Here is a 23,192-nt window from a genome sequence, read left to right on the forward strand (position 1 = left end):
CTAAAGAGGAAACAGCATCCATGACAATAAAACACACAAAGTGCTAAATTATCATTTTTTTTAAAAATGTAATAATTCTGTGAAATGTTTTCTTTTTCAATGTCGTGGTTAAAATGTTTGTCATCAAATTGATTTGTTGTTAAAATTCAAAGACTGGGATTTTGCCTACAAGTGCTGGGCAACATGTACAATTTTGCAAGAGAAATGTTGACACCTTCAACGGAACTACCACGGGGCATACCTGTAGGAATTAACTTTGTATTGCATGCATCAAATCGCAATTGTGCGATTTTGCAAATCCTGCGGTTGCTACTTTTCTGCATCGATTCTGTGAGCGACATCTTCAAACACCACCATCTTTCACTATTCATCACCTAATGTACAGCTGGGTCCAAACGTTTTGCTTCACCTAGAATTTTAGGATTGAGACAATTAAAAAAAAAAAACCAAAAAAAACTATATGAACATAATACATTTCTTTTCATCTAATTAAAGAAACTACAAAATTATATCACAAAAGTCTACCGGAAGCCATAACAGCAGTACAGTGTTTCAAGTTAGATTTCGAAATGTCATTTTTGTGTCGGTTTTTCGTTGTAATTCCATGGAAAACTACAAAGCAGTATGCAATTCAATATGTTACTGTAGCATTATTCAGCAGGTTTCGGTCAACTTTATGAAGCTAAATTAGTTAATTCTCTAGGGTGGTGCAAAACTATTGGCCATAGCTGTACTCTGAAGTGATATTGCTGCACTGTGACAGGCTGTGAAAGCTGCGTCTGGAAGCGAGGCTCCTTGCGTGCCTGAAGCGGCTCTCTCAGGACAGCTCCCTGCTCACGGGCGTGGGGGCCCTCTTGCGCAGGACGTGGTAGGACTGGCAGTCCACGTGCCGGAACTCCACGGAGAAGAGTCCGAAGAGCAGGAAGAAGACCGTGGCTGCTCCCCACTCACAGACCGCAGCCTCCGTGCGATATCCCAGGTTGTGCAGCACGGACACTGGAGGAGAGGTCAAGGGGCATGACTGCGGTAACAGCACAACAAACAGTGTATTGAAACAGTTCACATTCCTGGCCTTTGCTGGAGTTGTGCCGTGAAAAAAACTATTTTCAGATTCACCATTTTATTTAATATTATAGGGAGGAACTTGACCAGGGGTCACAAATGGAGATTAGACAAGGGGGCATTCAGAACAGAAAATAGGAGGCACTTTTTTACACAGAGAATCGTGAGGGTCTGGAATCAACTCCCCAGTAATGTTGTTGAAGCCGACACCCTGGGATCCTTCAAGAAGCTGCTTGATGAGATTCTGGGATCAATAAGCTACTAACAACCAAACGAGCAAGACGGGCCGAATGGCCTCCTCTCATTTGTAAACTTTCTTATGTTCTTATGTTCTTATGTTTACTGAAAAAAATTCTAAAGAGATGGAAAAACACAATGATACACAGACTGTTCAGGAGTTCCAGGACTGTGTGCATGTATTGGCTATTTCCTTTCCTGTATCTCAGTGCTGATGCTGCTGCTGCTGCTGTTAACTGGGCTGCAATGGCTGGGGTTTTCAATACAGTGCCCTGTTTCTCAAGCCAGTATGGGTAACTGACATTTTACAAAAAAGAAAGCCTGCTTTGTGAAAAACTGCTTTCTGTGACCATGTTCTGCAACAAATAACATACAATGCAAGTGTGTTTCCACAGTGAGACTGACGAGGATCCTTCATTCTGTTTTTCTTTTTTTAAATATTACTCTCAATGAGTGAGATACAGGTAGTTGACAAAAAAATGGAAACACCTGGGTAAATGAGGGACACCAAGTATATTGAAAGGTGTGGCTCATGTACTAATTAAGCAAATAACATCCCAGCATGCTTAGGGTCATGCACTGGTAAAGGATACTGATAACGATGAGGCCGGTGCAGGCACTGCACAGTACAATGCGGACAGGGAGGATCCAGCGGCCCCCAGGGCAGGGCTTCACAGTGTAAGTTAGGTACACCTGCACCCAGAAGTACGCCACCCCAACGAAGAATGCCAGGAACGCCCCGAATAGATGAACCCCCATCAGCACAGATTGCTACAGAGCACGGAAGCAAGAGCAGAGGAACTAGGAGATTCAGGGCACCCTTACCACGGTCAATTTACACAGCAATCGTGCAGTTTCCACACAGTTAAACTGTGCATTTACAATAGCATGCTTTTTAATATGCTTTTCCATAACTTTCTGGACTTTACAATGCTTACCTATGCTTTGCCATGCTTCCACTGTGCTTTCTTACACTTTACTGTACTTTTACTATGGGAAACTTTCATAGGGGTAATTTCACACAATAATCTTCTCCAGCTAGATTTTTTTAGTTTCATTAGGTAACAAGCTAATCTTGTAGTTGAAATAAATTAGCGTGTTTACCTGGAAGTTCCCCACGAAGGACGTCCCCAGAGAGCAGATGAGGCCGAGGACCAGGCTGGCTGTGTTTGTACGAGAGTGTTGCCCAAAATCCTTAATCTGCTGAAACCGCATCAGAGTGATCCACACCACTGCAGAGCGGACAGAGAGAGTGAGTGTGGAGAGAGGGAACGAGTGTGGCAGGGAGTGAGAGAGGGGGAGTGAAACAGAGAGTGAGAGGGTTAGTCAGTGGGGGGGTGATAAGAATGAGGGAGTGAGAGAGAGGGATTGAGAGTGTGAGAGGAAGTGAGATAGAGGAGAGTGAGTGAGAGTCAGTGAGACAGTGTGAGAAAGAGAGTGAGTGGAGTAAAAGAGTTAGTGTGAGAGGGAGTGAGAGAGGGGGGGAGTAAGAGAGTGCGAGGGGGAGTGAGAGAGGGGGTAAGACAGTGTGAGAGGGAGTGAGAGAGGGGGGGAGTAGGGGGTAAGACAGTTAGTGTGAGAGGGAGTGAGGGAGTGAGAGAGGGAGTGAGAGAGGGGGTGAGAGAGGGGGAGATAGTAAGAGAGTGTGAGAGGGAGTGAGAGAGGGGGAGATAGGGGGTAAGACAGTTAGTGTGAGAGGGAGTGAGAGAGGGGGAGTAAGAGAGTGTGAGAGGGAGTGAGAGAGGGGGAGAGAGGGGGTAAGACAGTGTGAGAGGGAGTGAGAGAGGGGGAGAGAGGGGATAAGACAGTGTGAGAGGGAGTGAAAGAGGGTGAGAAAACAAGTGAGTAAACAAGTTATGAGAGAGGGGGAGAGGGAATGTGAGAGAGTTAGTTTGGGAGTGAGAGAGACGGGGAGAGGAAGTGAGACAGAGGTGGGAATGAGAGAGAGTTGCAGGGAGTGAGTTGGAAAGTGCAGGGTAGCGAGGGAGTGAAGAAGAAAGGACAAGTGAGGCCAGAGAGAATCACACCTCTGAGGTACAAGGCATGACAGCAATGTGAGTGATCCAGACTAGTGGCCCGCAATGAAGCGATGTTAGCAACCAGTGAACTTTCATACAGACTCACCAAGCAGAGAGCCCAGGTTGAGGATCTGAGCGAAGACACAGCTCTGAGGAGTGTAGGAACCACAGGTGCTGAACAGAGAGATGCGAGACTGAATTATCACTCACTCTGAATGGAGTACACTGTTTTTAATACATTTTATCATACCTCTCTAGGCTTTACAATGCTTACATGTGCTTTACAATGCTTCACTGTGCTTTGTAACACTTTCCTATGGTAAATTTTACAAGGTTTGTACAATTGGTGACGTCCAATAAAAAAAGCACTTTGACGTTCACTTGTACCCCCTGACCTCTAATATTTTTAATGAAGAACACACATCAAGGGAAAAGGTGGGCTTTGTTGTGAAAATGTTATTTATATTTTTACAGTTCTTAGGACCTGTTTTTGAAGAGTGTTCTTAAAAACATTATCTTTGGTTTAACTTAAAAACAGGAATTAACTAATACACACTCTCTCTAAAACAGCTGGAAAAGTTTCAGGAACTGCAAACTTGAATGGGTTAATCAAAACGGGTTTCAAACAGTCCTTGATAAAAAATATTCCCGAACGGTACTTAAGGTTCTGTGAATAGGGCCCAATATATCACAAACAAACAAACAAAGGCACTTCAAACGCACAGGTTCCTAATTTAACTGAAAACAGTTGCGTTTACCAGTACATTTTCTAGCATAATAAAATAAAATATTATATGACAGTTGCATTTTTATGAATATGAGAATGCTTTAGAGTCCTACTGAACAAAACGTAAAGGATTGTTTTCTGAAGAGGGTTAAACAGTGAAATATTACAACAGACTTCCACGTCTCTTAGACATTCGAAAAGAAGTCTCGTGAAAAACGAAAATTAAATTAATTTTAAAAAATGAACTTTAACAAAACAGAACAGCTTAACAAAACATTCCAACTGCTAAGGGGGCTAAAACCAATTCCAAAATGTTTTTCCAATATTACAACAGCAAGAGAACATTCAAAAGAGGAGGTTAAATGTTTAAGAGATACAAATGGCAAAATCATAGATGAAGAAAAAAAAATAGCAAATATATTAAATGATTACTTTTCACAAGTTTTTACAAAGGAGGATACAGACAACATGCCCCACATGTCATCCAGTTCCTATCCAGTTTTAAATAACTTTAGCATAACCAAGGCAGAAGTGTTAAAGGGTCTAGGAGCTCTTAAAATAAACAAATCCCCTGGGCCGGATGAGATCCTCCCAGTAGTACTCAAAGAAATGAAAGAAGTTATTTACAAACCGCTAACCAAGATCATGCAGCAGTCTCTTGACACAGGGGTTGTACCGACAGACTGAGAAATTGCAAACGTAATACCGATCCACAAAAAGGGAAACAAAACTGAACCAGGTAACTACAGACTAATAAGCCCGACTTCTATTATATGCAAACTTATGGAAACTATAATAAGATCCGAAATGGAAAATTACCTATATGGTAACACGGTCCTGGGAGACAGTCAACATGGTTTTAGGAAAGGGAGAACATGTCTTGCTTGATTTTTTTGAGGATGCAACATCGATAATGGATAATTGCAAAGCATGTGACATGGTTTATTTAGATTTCCAGAAAGCTTTTGACAAAGTCCCACATAAAAGATTAATTCTCAAACTGAACGCAGTAGGGATTCAAGGAAACACATGTACTTGGATTAGGGAGTGGTTAACATGTAGAAAACAGAAAGTACTGATTAGAGGAGAAACCTCAGAATGGAGTGTGGTGACCAGTGGTGTACCACAGGGATCAGTATTAGATCCTCTGCTATTCCTAATCTACATTAATGATTTAGATTCTGGTATAGTAGACAGAATATATTTATATTTGCAGACGACACAAAAATAGGAGGTGTGGCAAACACTGTTGCAGCAGCAAAGGTCATTCAAAATGATCTAGACAAGATTCAGAACTGGGCAGACACATGGCAAATGACATTTAATAGAGAAAAGTGTAAGGTACTGCACGCAGGAAATAAAAATGTGCATTATAAATATCATATGGGAGATACTGAAATTGGAGAAGGACTCTATGAAAAAGACCCTGGAGTTTTTGTTGACTCAGAAATGTATTCATCTAGACAATGTGGGGAAGCTTTAAAAAAGGCCAACAAGATGCTCAGATACATTGTGAAAAGTATTGAATTTAAATTAAGGGAAGTAAGTTAGGAGAAACAGTCCCTGTCGATTTTGCTCCCCTGATCCATGGGAGAGCCAAAGCCAGTGAAGACCGACCTACTTTGCCAGCCAGGACGTGAACCTGTGCTCCCCTGAGTCTATGACTCACCCTGCACACCACAGAGCCTGGGAGACACTCTGTGACATTATGGTCATTTTAAACCTCAGCAACAACACCTTTAACAAGGAAAAGTTCCACTAAACATGACTGTTTTTCATCTCGTCTCACCTGATATAAGGAAACTCTTGTGTGAGATTGACAGACCCATTGGAGACAGCCATTCCAAACCTGTGGAATGAGGTCAGAGGGGTTAGAGTTCAGAGGGGTTAGGGTTCAGAGGGGTTAGAGTTCACAGGGGTTGAAGTTCAGAGGTCTTGTTTGGATTTCTGCTCAGGGTTTGGGTTGTGTTTGTTACAAAGCACATGAGGGTCTTCATTCTTCAAGAGTTACCAGGGATTTGGAAATACTATTTGGTGAACAGATAATTACAAAATATATTTTTAAATCTAATCATTATTCATTATGTTCAATTGCTAGCTTTAACTTGTACATGTTAGGAAGTTGGAAAGTGTTCCTTTGTTTATTTTCCTAATAAAACCTGTTTCTTCTAGTTTTACCTCAGAAACACGAGTTAGTGCGTCTGTCTACTTTACATGCGTTTTAGTAGCTAAGAAAGAGGGATGCCATCAAGCACCACAACAATAATCACACTGTGGGAGGCGGATGCAATGGGCATCTTCAGAATCGGCTATCTGCTCTTTCAATGTCCAGTCCTGCTGGAAATCAGGGGGGGGGGGCAGATGTGTGGGAAGTGGGTTCTGCAGCATCATGTAAATAGACAAAACTTGTGGAAAGAATGGAATACTTACACCGCCCAGAATCCAACAGTGCCCATAAGAGCTAATACAACAGGAATCATTGCCCAGATCCACATCTTGGAAGCAGTGTGTTCCACTGAAACGAGAGGACCTAGATCAGCACTGTGAACTTGCCCTGGACTTAACGGGGGTCTATTTTACAGATGGCTTTTAGAATTTGGAATGTCCAATTACACTCTATCACCGCAGCAACTCCCCACAACAGCTCAGGATTACTGAAGGTCAGTGGTTGTCCTCTGATCCCACGACCAAGACATTTTTTTCTCTCTAACTACCCAAGCGCCAGAGCCAATGCAACGCTCCATGTGGACTCCCCAGCAAAGCCCAGCAGCTTCGCAGAGCCAGGATCCAAACCTGCGCTCTCCTGACTGTGCCACTCACCCCTGCACATCATGTGGCCATGCCTTTACCAGGGGAGCCACGCGGGAGATCTCTGCTTTTTAACTCTGTTGTAATAATAAAGGAAACATACAATTCTAAGTCGAAAGTTTATGTACAACCAATACCTTATCAGAAATGTATATGAAATATAAACGTTGGCCTTAGTGTCTATCAGTAGCATTTATACAGTGTAAGATTAGTTATTTAATAATCACTACTTATTCATAGTGTATTCCATACACACATTGGACACAGTCTCAAACACATTCATAAGAACATAAGAACATAAGAAAGTTTACAAACGAGAGGAGGCCATTCGGCCCATCTTGCTCGTTTGGTTGTTAGTAGCTTATTGATCCCAAAATCTCATCAAGCAGCTTCTTGAAGGATCCCAGGGTGTCAGCTTCAACAACATTACTTGAAGCTTCATATCATACTCAGTTATTTTACAATCCACTGCAATGCTTCTGGTTATTAAGGGTTATCTGAGTGGTTATCAAAGTTCAAAGTATGCTAGGAGTGAATGTTTAAACACACATCTTTAATTAAACAGCTGGTTCCACAGACCCTGGTTAGCACTGATCTAGATACCCAACGTTACTTAGGTAGCGTGCTTTGTAAAGAGGTGCAATGCCGGGTTAATGCCTTTCCCTTGCAATTTGAATACCAAATCCTCCCTTGATTACTGTAAGACAAGCACACTATTCATTGAAATCCAAAGACCGAATGACCGGACGAATCATCCTGTCATTCTTTCAATGAACTGCAGCTTGACTAAAGGGAGAGCAAATATGACCATTTATGACCATTGGTTGCATGGGGGGATGGGAGAATCTCAGAGATAACAAGATGTGAAGGAATGTTTGTGAGGCTTGGAAAATTGCCACGTACCCAGGTATAGTGGGGAGGGGTCTTGAATGATGTCATTTTAGGGGCGTGTTCTGTTATTCAAAAGTAATTTTCTGTTGGTCAGATTTCATCCGCTGTGACCCAACGCATTTGTCTCTGCTTTCTTCAAATAGTTCTATTCTTGAATTACAGCAATAAACATATTTTTGACTTTTCAGTTGTCTATTAATTATTCCTTACAATACTTTATTTTGCATGCATTGCACTTATGAAAAGACTGTGCCAGTCTTTATCAGTCTCTCTATCAAGGCACTGCACTCAGTAAATCTTTGACTAGGTTGTTTACCACTATCTTCATGTGTGAAATAAACAGCACTCCCTGTGATTCATACAGTGTTATGTTTCTACAACAAATCTTCCAAACAAATTTTAAACTAGAGGCCTGAATTTGGGACGTTACGTTCCTCATATCAGGTTCTGTATTTGCTTAGCAGAGCACTCGCTCTGATCCTCATTGTAAGACAAGTCCTCATGGAAGGCACTAACAGCAGCTGGACGTACACTGTCACTGAGAGTGTACATCTCTCACTCAGAATCTCAACGACAAAGCATTCCAGATGTTTATACCACCACAGGTCGTGGGAATCTGGAACCAACTCCCCAGTAATGTTGTTGAAGCCGACACCCAGGGATCCATCAAGAAGCTGCTTGACGAGATTCTGGGATCAATAAGCTACCAACGAGCAAGATGAGCTGAATGCCCTCCTCTCGTTTATAAACTTTCTTACGTTCTGTAGAGACAGATTATGTGTGTTGATGTCTAGGTTTTGCCTGTTTTGTGTATAGATTACTTATAATACCATGTGTTGGGTGGCTCCCTCTAATCAAGTTGAGAGTGTACGTTCTCTTGCGCTCTCTTGTATGACAACCCTGACACAGTAAATAGTGCGCGAGTAATACACTCTCAACTTGATTAAAGGTAGCCACAGAACATAGATTTGAATTAATGAGAGATCCAGTAAAGGCTGAAAGCTGTTGTAAGGATCTTGCGCTGTGTTTATCGAAGTGTGGAAAGGATGCTTGATGGGTGACGTCAGACCAGGATGAAGACACTCAGGATTGAGTATTAAAGCAAAGCTGCGCGTTTAATAAAATATTTAAACTCAACAAAACACTTAACAAAGCAACATGGCACAGTGGCCAAAACAGACAGACAACCAGACACGGAACACACAAGTATCACGCTGGTATAAATCCAGCATGAATAGCAATGGAATTGTTATTTTACTTCAACTCCTGCCTCTGTACACACCAACCCATTCAGCCAAAGCTGCTTGTTTTTATATCATGGCCAAGGGATTAACTGGCTGTCAAATACCAAATTTACCCCTCAACCACATTAGGCACAGGTCTTCTCATACACATGGTCTACACAAAGGTTCAGAGGAGTTTGTATTTGAACTCAAAAAACATGCAGTATGCCTTTTTATAAACAGATAAATCCACTAGAATAGAAGTCTACAGTGTGTGCTGGTAAAGTTCTCACTTGCTGTGTTAAGCAGATAAAAATGCCAATAAAATAATATTTAATGTTTTTGTATACATTTTGGCTATAGTCAGATAACTGCTAATCGAACTACACTGTATAACTATAACAGGAAAACTTAACTCAATCGCTAGCTGTTATCTAGAACTGTAATATACATGTAAAGCTGTATAACTGTAATGCAAAGTTGATGATAAGTACTGGTTCAAACTACAGAAAAAATCTGAAACATATGAAGTTAAAAAAACAATGCTGCTTGTCAATCAATTGAAAGCTTGTAATGGTAAAAGGCTAGACTTACCCAGGAGTCTGTGTGTGTGTTTGTTTGAGAGAGGAAACCCAGACAGGGAGAAGAGGTGAAGCAATAGTAATGTTCTCGTTCTCAGTCCCTCCTTCCCTATTCCTGCAGTCTTGACCGTATTCTCTGGGGAGTGCGCAACAGCTGTGCGCAGTCGGTCCTCTCTCTCAAGCGCCAGCCTTCCTTCTTCCTGCAGTCATTATTCAAGTGACAGCCAATTTGTTAACTAGCGCTTAGATTCTCAAATTCTCAAACTGTTTTTTTTTTTCAGAATGGAAAAACGCACACAATAAAATAAAAAAAAAAAACAGAAATAAACAACTCAGATATTTCATTTAAATATATATAAAATTGGTGTTTTTTTCATTACACAGACATGTGCCACCGGCAATGTGCAGATTCTAGCCTCACATGTGTGTTCTTTACAGGTAAGCCAATGCTAACTAATCAGAATAATCTTCGGCACATACTGGATTCCTTTGAGAAGGACTGGGGTTTATAACGAGGGAGATTTTGCCCACAAGGGACGAACAAAAAGGACATCTTTACCGTAGCAGTTCCACTGTTTAATGAGAGCGCCATGTTTAAACAACTCCAGCCTTCAGTACATTGTTTTACATCAAGAGATGTGACTATACTGTGCGGTCCATGCGTTAGAACAAGGATGCAAAGTGGGTGCAGTTCACAGCATGTGCACACGTGGGCGTGCTAATGAATATTATTATTAGAAGCTTACTACTTCCAATCTACCCTTTTGTGATCAATTAAAGGTGAAACTATGTCCATAGTACATAGTTCATTTTTGGACGTCACTTTAGCAAAATTCCCATGATGAAGGGAGGACCAACAGATGGTTATAAAAACGTGTTCCCCCAAAACACTGAATATGAATGGATGTGCATCAGCGGACTCTCACTGCTGTGATTTGTAATCCCAATGTAATCCGATGACTCTGGCCCTCTATTTCAATAAATATGGTAGTTGCTCAAACCCCACTATTGTGGACTTTGCCGTTTTCCTTTCATGTTGTACTTGTATAATTTACTGCTGTTTGCTCAGTTTCTTGGTCGGATAAGCAAAACTGTGTTTCTCCGTAGTTGGAGTGTGGAGAAATATCGAATTAATGCAATAAAAGGAACACAGAGCTGTGTACGGATAAGATAGCAGACAGAGAGCCATTGCTAAGGACTGGAACAGCAATAAAAATGATTCAAGAATTAACATGTAATAATGGGGTGTGTTCATTTCACCTAGCACCTTTCACACTGGGACTCCTACCCAGGCCTGACTCTGGTTCCCTTTCAATTCGAAGATGGCCACCAAACATCGCTATGGGATACACTCTTGCCTATTGGGAGGTGTCACTGAGCTCCTATATCAAAGCTGCCGCTAGGCCCCATCCCCCCCAGTGACCCCCTCGGTCCCGCCTCCCGGGGGTACTTTACCATCACACAGGGGGAGGAACATCCTGGTAAGGTAAGACCTCTGTGTTGCATCGAGCCCTTTTTCCTTTTAAAAAGTGCTGTGTAAGCTATTGCTAGTTCCCCCGTCGCCGCTTTCCTGGAAACAGTAATTGTAGCCTTTTTATTCTGTTTCTGACTATCAGCACCTGCGTGCTCCGCGTGTCAGGCTGTTTCTTTCTGTCTGTCCGTCTTAGCACGGTAAGTATTATTGTTAAGAACTGTGTGTGTTTTTCACCCCTTCTTACTTCGGAGAGCACTATTACTCCACGGGACCGGGCTTGCCTTGCTCCCGTTGTCAAGTTTGCCCACCAGCCGATGGCAGGCCGCAGCTGGGCCTTGTTTTGATTGTAGCTACACGTCCTCGTACTCACGTAGAGCGCTAGCCGCTCTGCGGCTGCTTTCGCCGGGCCGGCCATATACTCCTCACTGAGGCTTCCCTCGTTGTTGGGTTGAGACGTAAACGGGCTGCGCGGGCCTTCACTTTTGGTGTAGGTCACTCAATCAATAGACAGTGTGCACTCTGCTATCGGTCCTGTAATACTGAACTGTTTTTTGTATTTTAAAAAATGTTTTTATTACTGTGTGTGTAAGTCAATCGCCCGCGGCTTCGGTCCTGTCCCCCTGTTGTACGCTACGCGCTGCTCAGATGTGAGACCATGCGGTTAGGGTAGGAACCATGCCTAGCTGCCCCGGTGATTTTAATACAGCGATGCGTAAGACTCTGCCCTTGCTACTTTGGTACCACGGTGTGCACGGTGCCCATTGTCGCTGTACCGATATAGGATAGCATGCCGGTGCAGCACTGTACTTGGTGCGAACATTGCCTGGCGCTGCACGGTACTTAGTGCATCTGTGCACGCAGTGCTCAGTGCAAGCGGTAACCAGGTGCTCGGTGCACGCAGTGCACAAAGTGCATATTCTTTGTCCCCCGTAGTGGGCCCCTCCCACTCACGCCCCTGTGCTCAGGCGTCCGTTTCAACCCGCAGCCGCTCCCGGTCGCCTCCGGCTAGATGGGAGAAAAAGTCCCGGCAGGCACGGGATATCATGGACATGAAAGCCGAGATCGGTTCTCTCATGGAGCTTTTGGAGAGGCAGGCCCCACCGGCTTCGGCCGTGGACCCCCGTGTGGCGTCCCCCCCACCCCCTGAGCCAGTCACAATCTCTGTGCCGCCCCCTGACCCCTCTGGGGGAGTACAGGGCGAGCGGATCGACCGGGCTCTCTGCTCAGACGAGGACACGCTTTCCATGAGCCTGAATTCCAGGCTGATACAGCCCCTAGTTCCGAGGCTGCCTCGGTTACTAGTGCACCGCCACTGGCAGGGTCCATGCCCGCGCTTATGGGGCGCGCGGTGGCATACCTGCAGGTCCCCTGGACAGCACAAACAGAGCCACGCCATTCCGTCTTTCGACCACATGACGTGGCTCCCCGAGCTCAACCCTTCCCAGCTTTCCCTGATTTTATGGAGGAGGTGCGCTCCTCTTGGAACCACCCTGCTACAGCGTCGGCACAATTGAGACATGGTTCTCCTCTGGCCTTGCTGGAAGGGGCAGAGAAGCTGGGCCTGGCCGGGTTTCCCCCTGTGGACATGAAAGCCCAGATCGGTTCTACCATAAAGCTGGTTCCCTGAAGCCACCACCTGGCTACCGCGAGCTAAGTGAAATTCCCTGTAGTCTAAAGACAGCGCTGCCACTCCGCGAGGTCACTTTCAGTCGACATCAGGGTTTCGTCGCGAAAGAGGATGTTGTCTCCCCCTGCGTGACGGTTAGTACCCCTCGATCGTCGTCGACAGAGGGGGGGGGCCACTCGTGGAGGGGGCCTAGCAGCAGCTTGATATAGGAGCTCAGTGACCATACCGTTAGAAGAGAAAGTCCATGTTTCCCATGTCCATCCATCCATTTGATGCACCAAGACCAAAGGACCCAGACCAAACCAAAGGTTCCTGGGTCTTGGTTCTGGTTTCCTGGTCACACAACCAGTCCTACACCCAGTTGTGCGAACCTCAGGATGTGGGTCAACCTGCTTTGACCTGGGTCAAGTATTCGCTTGCCTCATCATTCGTTCATAAGCGGTGCGGACGCACTTCCCAAGCAGACGACTAACTGCGTGTGTGGTACTCGGTATGATCTGCTGATTACCACACCTCTGACTTCTTTGTAACGAGATTGGTTATAAGAAACAGCTCTAATCAAGTTAGGTCTTTACGAACCTCACATTCTCAGGTATTGTTCGTGCGGTGGAGACGCCACCTTGAGAAACAGATGAAAGGGTGGTCATGTGAACGTTGCTGCTTCCTGGGCATTGCGTATGCGTACTGTGTTCTTCTGTTATCCCAGCTTACACCTCACACAGTGCTGGGAGGCACAGTTCTAATTATGTCTTTGTCTCGTGTTAAAATGGTCCAACACACATGCACGGATAATATAACATATGCCTAGGTTTCTTTAAAAAATCAAGACAGTGCTTAATGCACAGACTACTTAATATTAAGAAGTGTTATTTATTCAGAGGGAGCATGACCTGAATACACTGCAATGCTGACAAGAAGAAATCTCATTCTTCTGGTTAATGTTCCCAAGCAAAAAAAAATCCCCTAGTTTATTCACCTATGATGTCTGAATTAAAAACTACAAACATGATCGACAACGTGTTGTAAAACAGTCACTGCGATTCACTCACACAAGATCCAGCGCAGTGAAGAAGCATGTTTCTTATAAACACTGCAGGAGGTTCTGGATCACTAATCAAAACCAACTCCACGCATCTACTATTGTGGGATAATTTTTCAAACGGGATTCAAGGTGGGCTTTCTTGAGTAATGGCTTCCTTCATGCCACCCTACCATACCGGCCAGATTTGTGGAGTGCTTGGGATGTTGGGGATGTTGATCTAGGCAGTTATCCAAACCGAGCTATTTCAGTTTTTATTTTTAAATAATTTTCTACAAATTTCTAGAATATTTTTTTTTCACTTGGAAGTTGTGAGGTAGGATGTGTAGATAAATGAGAAAATGCATTTTAATGCATTTTAATTCCAGGCTATAAGGCAACAAAAGGTGAAAATCTTGAAAGGGGGTGTAGACTTTCTATAGGCACTGTACCTCTGTCTCCTATGCAAATATTTATATTCTTTATTTGTGATTTCACATGCATATGATAGGGTTTTATATATATATATAGACACACCTGGCTACCTACACTATTGTTGCTGGGAACACAGGTACTTTCTTACACTGTACGGTACTATGAACACATTCTAAACATCAGTTTATCTATTTGAGACAAAATTATGTAAAAACAGGATCCCAAGAAGGGCTGTCTGCACACGCAGTAAAACAGACATCTATTTTTATGTGCTGGTGAAACAACAGCTAAAGAATAGGGAAGCAGCTGGACTTCATGCTCTAAAAATGCGTTTTGTGCAGAAAAGAAAAAAACGATAAGCTAACACAACTTGAAATGCTCTCGGGCAGGTGTTCCATCTGGCAAAAGCCTTTTCTTAATCTGTATATAGAACCTGTTGTGGGTTAAATGTTCAAAATTCAATGACAAATGTTTTGACTAGAAGTTTTTTTCAATGAAACATTTGTCATTGAATTTATGATGATTCTTTACTATTTCTAAATTTGTATTATTCATATAATAATAATAATAATAATAATAATAATAATAATAATAATAATAATAATAATACATAGACATAACAAAGAACATGTGTTTTATTGACTTTTAATTACAAAAGCATACAAAACAATATCTGACCACAATATTTCCCATGTCCAAAAACAGCCAATTCAGATGAAAAGAAAAAGCCATGAATTAGAAAGGTGTGAAATCTATAAAAATTGCCAAGTTAAAAAAGACACAGCTGGGGTAGCTTTTGGACATGTTTCTACCTATTCTGAGATATTTATTAACGCAAGAGAGTAGTGAGGTACAATTGGCTGCTATTTTCAGTTATATTCTTTGCTTCATATTAGTAACCAAACACAAGTTTTAAAACTGTGTTTGTGAGTTATCATTAGGGCTCTATATTTTTCCACTGTAAAAATAATCTTATTTCTTGGCATTTCATGGTCTAAAAATAGTTATTTTAAAGCACAAAAAATAGCATTGTCATCTTCAAGGTTTCGCAATTTTTCTACACAGCAAATGTTCCTAAAATACAGTTGGTTACAGATTAGATCAAATTTATGGTAGCTGTTATAAAGTACAGCAATTCAGGTTAATCCAAGCCTTAGCCAAAAGCTCTGGGGACGTACAATACAGCAATTCCACTGAGCCCTCATTCAATCTGAAACCAAGAAAGAAAGTCAAGAAAAATCAGAAATATCTTAAGGGATTGATTTGATCCGCCTGTGATAAGCCACAGCTGATCGTTAGAGCATTTTGCAGCACAGGGAATCACCCTGCATTGCATCAGAGACCTATGCGTGGTTATCCCAGGATTATACATGGTTGATGCAGTCTGTGGTGATGCATTGGTGCTGTAAAATTCTCTACACAGTATGTACTGATCAGATCAACCCCTTAGAGTGTTTTTCATTTTTGATTATTAATAATCAATTTTTATATAGTGGAAACCCATCGCAAAGTGCTTTACAAGATCTGAGACTAGGGGGTGTGAACTATGCATCAGCTGCAGAGTCACTTATCATCTCGCCAGAAAGACACAAGCAGGTTAAGTGACTTGCTCAGGGTCACACCATGAGTCAGTGACTGAGCTGGGATTTGAACCGGGGACCTCCTGGTTACAAGGCTGTTTCTTTAACCACTGGACCACACAGCCTCCTATAATGCAATACTAGACACAGTGCTGGATTAAATCCATGCATTAATATACAGTAAAACCTGGAAACCTGGAAACGTGCTAAACTGTTTTTAGGTGTAATAGTTAGCGAGTCAATTCCACGAGCAAAGCGCACAGTACATGCCTAACATGCCTTACCATTCTCTGGCGATGTTGGTGTTGTTGCCAATCTGGACTTCAGTAGGGCTGCTGTAATGCACAGCTCCAGCACAGCCAGCATACACATAAGACCCTTGATCTCTGCAGTGGTCAGCTGTTTGAAAGACCAAACAAATCAGAACCCTGAGAAACACTGAGACAAATCTGACCTCCTTTAGATTTGTCACAACTTCTAGTCGCAGCACGAAGAAGCTCTCAGCATTTGAACACTGGTTTTAGTGTGCCCGGTTATTTAACTCCCCTGTTTCTCTTTGCAATGTACAGTTCCCTCAACGCAGCAACTCCCCACAACAAGTGACTGAAGGTCAGTGGAGTCGTCCGGTCCCAACGCCAAGCCAACTGCCTCTTTACACCCAGGAGCTCCACAGCAGATGTATAAGAAACACTCCCAGGCGATTATGCCTCCCTAAACCGCGGGAGCGCCAGTGCTAAATTAACACTCCCTGTGGAATCCCCAGTGAAGATCGGCAACTGTGCACAACCAGGACATGAACCTGCGCTGTCCTGACTGTAGTGCCTCTTTTCATCTGTACAACCAAGCGATGCCAGGACCCAGCCGAATCAGCCCTGGCGAGGGTTCAGAGGAGCCTGGTTGTGTTTGCACTAGAGCCCGTGCAGCTGAATCACACACAATGGCAACGAGTCACAGCACGTGCAGATGATGCACTATTAAGAGGCGCTGTGTTTGAGTTGAGAATGGCGGAAATCATGGTTTGGGTTTTATTTCATTTTCGTTCTTCAGATATTAATAACCGAAATAAACAACGGGCTGATTATGCAAAGAGGAGAAGAATGCTTCTCTGAGGGACCAGTGATTTGAATCGGACGACCCGAAATGTAATGTTGTGAGGCCAGTTTCACGGTTTGGTTCTTGCTCGGTTCGACAAATAGCCGGTGGAAAAGCACCAGTACTGTGAGGGGCCAGGGCCCGGGGTCCTCACAGCTCAGACGTGCCCGTGGAAAAGGGAAGAGTTTTTCTTCTCGTTGACTGGATTCAGAACTGCCGACGTAAAACTTTTAAACAAAATCATTTACATGCTCCCCTGGGAAATAATATTGAAATGAACAGAGGGCAATCAACAAATATGTCTATCCTTCCCTTTAAATGACCCTGCCGTTGTTGAAAATACAAAGCTACTGCAGCTATGGTAAACAATCCCATCATGTCAGATGCTATGAAGGCACATTCATATTCTCTCCACAAGAGGTCTCTGCTCAATGTGTTCATCACAGTACAGAACCAAGGGCAGAGGGCAAAACTAAAAGAATCATCATAACCTGACTGACAAACATTTCGACATGAAGTCTTTCTGGTGTCTTCATTGAAGGACTATTCAAGACAATTACAAAACTATTTAAACAAGAATGTCCTTGATACTGGAGACATAAGCCCTACTACCTCAATGAATTGAGCTGCTCAACTCAGTGAAAGCACCTCAACGCTGACTTATCTATCAGTATGCAGGTAATGAAGCCAAACAGAGAGAAAGACTGGAAGAGGCCAGCCTGCTGGATTTGACCTACTTACATTTAACGCTGTAGAGGTGGTATAGGAATTCCAAAATGACAGATCCACAGAATACAGTATTATTCCAATTCCAGCGTAAATGAAGCTCACAATGTTGATGCAAACACAAACCTAAACACGAAAGGGAACTCGGTGTTAGTGCGTCTGAGGTCACAGCTGGCTACCTGCCCTCCCTGCTGTACAGCTGGGAGACACTGGTTCATGCTTCATATTCAGACACAATTTCGGGTGGGAGTCGATGTCATCCACACTCTTGCGATGTGCATCTTTTCTGGAAAGTCGTACAGCCTTTTCTTATGAGTCTGCGACCTGTAATGTTGAAAGCATTCAGAAACAAAACTCAGGTGGTAGATGCTTCAGCTACACTGCACCGAAACCATGGAGCTCCTTCTGTCGATGCTTTTAAATCTTGTTTAAAAACACACTGCAAGTCTGTCTGCAGGTGTCGCCGCATCGCTGTGTATTTTCAATCTGTTAAACAGACCAAACCTTTCACCTGTCATTCTAATATACTCTCACTGTCACATACCTCTAATAATATACTCTAATATACTCTCTAATTAAAAATTGAAATTCTCTTTCGGGTTCTGTGTTGGTAAGAGGGCAGATGTACCAACAAGTCGCTTTTGTTCAGTTTTTTATTATTATTATTTTTAAAAACTCTGTCATAAGAGGTACAAACTCAACACATCTCCTTAGATGTACATTTTCCCAATTACGTGAATTGAGTCTGTATTTAAAGTATGCGCAGTCAAAGGGGCTTCGCCACGATGTATCCTTCAAATAGTGAAGCTGCACATCTTAAGTATCAACCAGACCCCTGAAATGTTTTTCGGGATACACTGCGATCCTTACAAGAGGAATCCTCTTTCCTGGCAATTTATGAAGCATTTCATATATGTTTGAATATATAACGCTGCGATGCGGACAACACGGGACACAGCAATGAAAACGGAATGCATGCATTGCAAACCCTGCAGCGTGTTCTCCAACACTTCAGTTTATATTATATGCATGTTACACTCAGAGTCAGGATTCGGTCAATGACCAAAAAAAAAGAATTTGAGCATTTACAAATTATTTTGCTCAGATTGTGAAATGGGAAATAGAAAAGAAGAAAGGGGTTATTTCAGTCTTTTAGCAAAATTATGTTGCTAAAAATTGCGAAATGGAAAATACCAAACAAGCAAAGAACGAAGCTTTGAGTAAAACGATAGAACCGAATTGCAAAATGTGCTTTGAGCAAAATGCAGAGCTCCTGAACAGATTTTAAAGATGCTGCCCAATCTGCGAATAGCAATTAATTGCGAGGGTGTTAAACGGGCATCGCGTGAAATACAAACTTTTTAATACAATTTTTTTTATTGAATGAAAATAAATGATATTTATAAGATGCACGTCATTGATTCACTGTTTGTGTATTTATTATTTAAGCAGGACGTTAACCCTTTGAGACCGTGGCTTCATTTGCAAGGGGGTCGAGGGTAAGCAATTTAGGGGGATAGTCACCCCAAACATTCTTCAAGCGAGTTTAAAATAACGTTCTTGCCTTCTTATTTAGATAATAAAGTTTTAGAAGAAAAAACAACACAATTAAAAATGTCTTAATGTATTCATATTATAAGATTGCTCTATACAGCGCATTTAAACTGCAAAATCAAATGTCAATCCACGTTTGTCTAATCGCTATTTGTTAAGCAAAAGAAAATAAAAATAAATTAGATATATACATTAAAACATATATTTCTATAAGATCCCGTCTATGCATTTACAAATTACACTATGTAACACAATTTATGTTCCTGGGTAGTAAGTGTTATTTCCTAATTGCTTATGCCTCAAAAGTATAGAAAATGGCTATTATTCCCCACAAACTTTGCTTTTGTGACCAGGACAGTGATATTTCAAAATATCACTATTTCCAATGGGAAAACGGGCAAATGTGTATCTTTTCGTTCACATAAAGTCAGAAAAAAACAACATATGAATCCAAATTAACATGTATTTATACTAAAGTAATACAACGATGACTACAAAAGATTTAGAAGTGAGTAGTTTTTCGAGATTTACAATTGTACTGTATTTACACCGAGTTTGAGACTCCCTGCATTATTCATAATCTTCCTTTCTCTCTCTCTCTCTCTCTCTCTCTCTCTCTCTCTCTCTCTCTCTCTCTCTCTCTATATATATATATATATATATATATATATATGCGTGCGTATGTATATATATATATATATATATATATATATATATATATATATATATATATATATATATATATATATATATATATATAAACATAATGTATTTTATTTAACTAGATTCAAACTAGAAAATGAAATCGCGAAAGTCTAAGGAAGTCTAGTAGCACCGTATTTGTTATATTTGTTATTTGTTAAATATGTTACATTTCACAATGTCACTGACTTACCTGTAGGACTTTTCGAAATCTTTCAACAGCAATGGACAAGGCGCCGGAAAACAAAAACTGAAGAAAAAGAAATATAGATAGATAGATAGATAGATAGATAGATAGATAGATAGATAGATATTAAACCTGCCAAATAAATGCAATAACAGTAGAATATATGACAAAGAACATGTATGGTGGGATCATTCTGAATTTTCTCTCCCTGAAAATGTGTTTCTCTAATGGTGACTGTCCACATTTAACGCTGATCTTGTTGCGATTTCTAACGTGAAAGGAGGGCTACTTCAAACTGATTAGAGATGACCTGCAGTTCAATCAAGATCCCACATTTAAACAAATTTGTCGTAAACTTTAAACTAAATAAAATATTTTGTATTTTTTTTTTTAATTAATAAATAAAAAGTAATGCACAGTTATGTAATGTGAGCACTTCTTGTGTGTGTGTGTGTGTGTGTGTCTATATATTTCACGTTACCATTAAGCTGGTCCCAAAGGGAATTCTTGTAATCATGACCAAAGAAGGGGGAGACAGCATCAGGATCACTCCACATCCAATGGTCACAATCGCGATCATTATCTGAACCGCCTCCAATACCAAAACAAAGTAAAGCGATTTTAATTTACGACCAGGGACTAAAAACAGACTTAAAACAATGCTGGTGGATCCGTTTCCCCGGTCCTGGGAAAGCTGGCGTCTCTTTATCTCCGGGTATACCTTCACTTTCTCCGTGCACAGGACTAGTTTCCCTTCATGGGTAAGCTGCTCTTTCCCTTTGTCTTTCATTCATGATTTGAGGTAGATATACCTTGAAGGACTCCACCTCATTTTAAGCCCCTTGGGTGCATTGTTAAGGATATAGTAGCAAAGCGGTCGCAGTGACAATGGAGTACCCTGCTTAACACTGATAAGCACTGTTGATAAGTTGTAGTTCAAAGAGTTTGCAGGTGAATGCATTAGACAAGCAGTAACACCGTGTAACAAATACTATTGATTATAGTTTCATTTATAAATACTTACGTTCATATACAGTATTTTGTTTTTACAACTTTGTAGATCACCTGATTTTTCTCATTTGTTTTCAGTCTTAAAACAAAATCTACTTTCTTTTAAATACATTTCTTATTTATTTAATTTATGTTCACTTTGCTCAGAAATAGATATCAAAATGAAGTTTATAAAAGTATTTAGTAAACATGGAAGCCAATACAAATAACAAGAACTACATGACAGCACCCGTTCATGGTTTTTGCATGGCTTGTTACCAGCGTTGGATGGGAGGGTATTTGGGTTGTTAGGTGTTGCTTTCTTACTTACCCCCAAAGTTTTCGGTTCCCGTTTCAGAAACATCTTGAAAATGTAATCTTTATCATCATCATCATCATCATTCTTCACAGCTTTCTTTATGTGAATTTTGCACAAGACAGGCCGGGCCATGTGATCCGCTGGAAGAGGGCGCAAGCTGATAGTGGTCTGAACCGTGGAAGACATGACTGGAGAGTAAAGAAAAGGTAATGCATTAATTAATTAATTAATTAATTAATTAAATAAATAATAATAATAATAATAATAATAATAATAATAATAATAATAATAATAATAATAATAATAATAATCTTACTGTGATGTAGGACATAAGAACATAAGATCATAAGAAAGTTTACAAACGAGAGGAAGCCATCCGGCCCCATCTTGCTCGTTTGGTTGTTAGTAGCTTATTGATCCCAGAATCTCATCAAGCAGCTTCTTGAAGGATCCCAGGGTGTCAGCTTCAACAACATTACTGGGGAGTTGATTCCAGACCCTCACAATTCTCTGTGTAAAAAAGTGTCTCCTATTTTCTGTTTGTCTAATCTCCATTTGTGACCCCTGGTCCTTGTTTCTTTTTTTCAGGTCAAAAAAGTCCCTTGGGTCGACACTGTCAATACCTTTTAGAATTTTGAATGCTTGAATTAGGTCGCCGCGTATTCTTCTTTGTTCAAGACTGAATAGATTCAATTCTTTTAGCCTGTCTGCATATGACATGCCTTTTAAACCCGGAATAATTCTGGTCGCTTTTCTTTGCACTCTTTCTAGACATGTCCCACTAATACATGTTTTGTTGGAGAAAAACACTAAATAAAATCAGCAAACAACTTCAAACCTAATCGAATATCATACAGGCAGTGTTCCTCAATAATTCATGAAATGAGAAAATGTACTATTAAAAGCAGAAAATAATAATAATAATAATAATAATAATAATAATAATAATAATAATAATAATAATAATAATAATAACTTACAGAAGCCTTCAAATACAATTGGAAACATGCAGGTGCTGGTAATATAACCAGGGTGATTAATCAACCCATGGATGTTTATTTGAGGCCCCCATAACAAACGGCATTGCAATCAATTACCATCACATCTCTAGTTTATAGCACGCCCGCTATAATTCATATCCCATTAAACAGTTTGATATTTATTATCAGTTGAATTGTTATCTGAAGGATGGCATTAAACTCCAGCACAGAGTTGCAATCTAATGATACACATTCTATAACTGCGTCAGTTTAAATCTTCAATAGCGGTATTTACTTACCAAATGATAAAGAAACGGTGCCGCGGTCAAACACAGGAGTTCTTTATTCTCGGCAGGTGACAAGAAGTCTAAATACGAGTACGTGCTGAAGACCTGATATCGAAAGAGAGATGGAAACGTGCATTTAACCACAGACACAGCTTCAGGCAGCGGTGCGTGGATTTTAAAATCATTTCTTCTGACACAAACATGTATTATTATTATTATTATTATTATTATTATTATTATTATTATTATTATTATTATTATTATTATTATTTCCAATACAGCTATTGTCATGCTCCACTGGAACCCGTTACCCAGTGAAACAAACGATAGCAAAGTAAACCATACGTGTTACCATAAAAAATGAAATAAACCTGGAGGGAGTTAAAGATTGCTTTACATCTTTCATTTCAGCGAGCCGTTATAAGTGGTTATATTTATAGTGTCTATAAACATGCTGCTATGTGTGCTATTTATAATTAAAGATTTTGATTGAGTGAGGAGGCAGTGTGGTCCAGTGGTTAAAGTCCAGGGCTGGTAATCAGAAGGTCACCGGTTCAAATGCCTATGCCAGACTGCCTCATGTGTGACCCTGAGCAAGTCACCTAACCTCCTTGCTCCATTCTACGGCTGAGATGTTAAATCAATGTCCTTTTGTAAGTGCATATAATGCACAG

The 23,192-nt window shown here is 41.1% G+C and overlaps 2 protein-coding genes across 3 annotated transcripts; both read right to left on the reverse strand.

The window, feature by feature from the left end:
* Window positions 1–507: 507 nt before the first annotated feature.
* On the reverse strand, window positions 508–9,819 carry tmem150b (transmembrane protein 150B). The gene is made up of 7 exons (XM_041237756.1): window positions 9,561–9,819; window positions 6,475–6,559; window positions 5,834–5,893; window positions 3,424–3,491; window positions 2,404–2,531; window positions 1,893–2,070; window positions 508–996 (listed from the first exon to the last, which is right to left on the reverse strand). Exons 2-7 carry the CDS (start codon window positions 6,537–6,539, stop codon window positions 818–820), a joined length of 678 nt encoding a protein of 225 aa, XP_041093690.1. The 5' UTR covers window positions 6,540–6,559; window positions 9,561–9,819; the 3' UTR covers window positions 508–817.
* Window positions 9,820–14,730: 4,911 nt separating this feature from the next.
* Window positions 14,731–22,621, reverse strand: LOC121306114 (membrane-spanning 4-domains subfamily A member 4D-like). 2 transcript variants are annotated; one of them, XM_041237830.1, is made up of 7 exons: window positions 22,531–22,621; window positions 21,264–21,439; window positions 20,424–20,534; window positions 19,949–20,005; window positions 17,515–17,625; window positions 15,966–16,080; window positions 14,731–15,311 (listed from the first exon to the last, which is right to left on the reverse strand). In XM_041237830.1, the coding sequence occupies exons 2-7, from the start codon at window positions 21,435–21,437 to the stop codon at window positions 15,307–15,309; spliced, it is 573 nt and encodes a 190-aa protein (XP_041093764.1). In that variant the 5' UTR covers window positions 21,438–21,439; window positions 22,531–22,621; the 3' UTR covers window positions 14,731–15,306. The 2 variants fall into 2 exon arrangements, with proteins under 2 accessions (XP_041093764.1, XP_041093763.1); XM_041237829.1 differs by lacking the exons at window positions 21,264–21,439; window positions 22,531–22,621 and having other exon boundaries at window positions 20,424–20,978.
* Between the last annotated feature and the right edge of the window lie 571 nt (window positions 22,622–23,192).

Source organism: Polyodon spathula, chromosome 46, assembly GCF_017654505.1.
Source record: "Polyodon spathula isolate WHYD16114869_AA chromosome 46, ASM1765450v1, whole genome shotgun sequence".
Classification (NCBI taxonomy): domain Eukaryota; kingdom Metazoa; phylum Chordata; class Actinopteri; order Acipenseriformes; family Polyodontidae; genus Polyodon; species Polyodon spathula.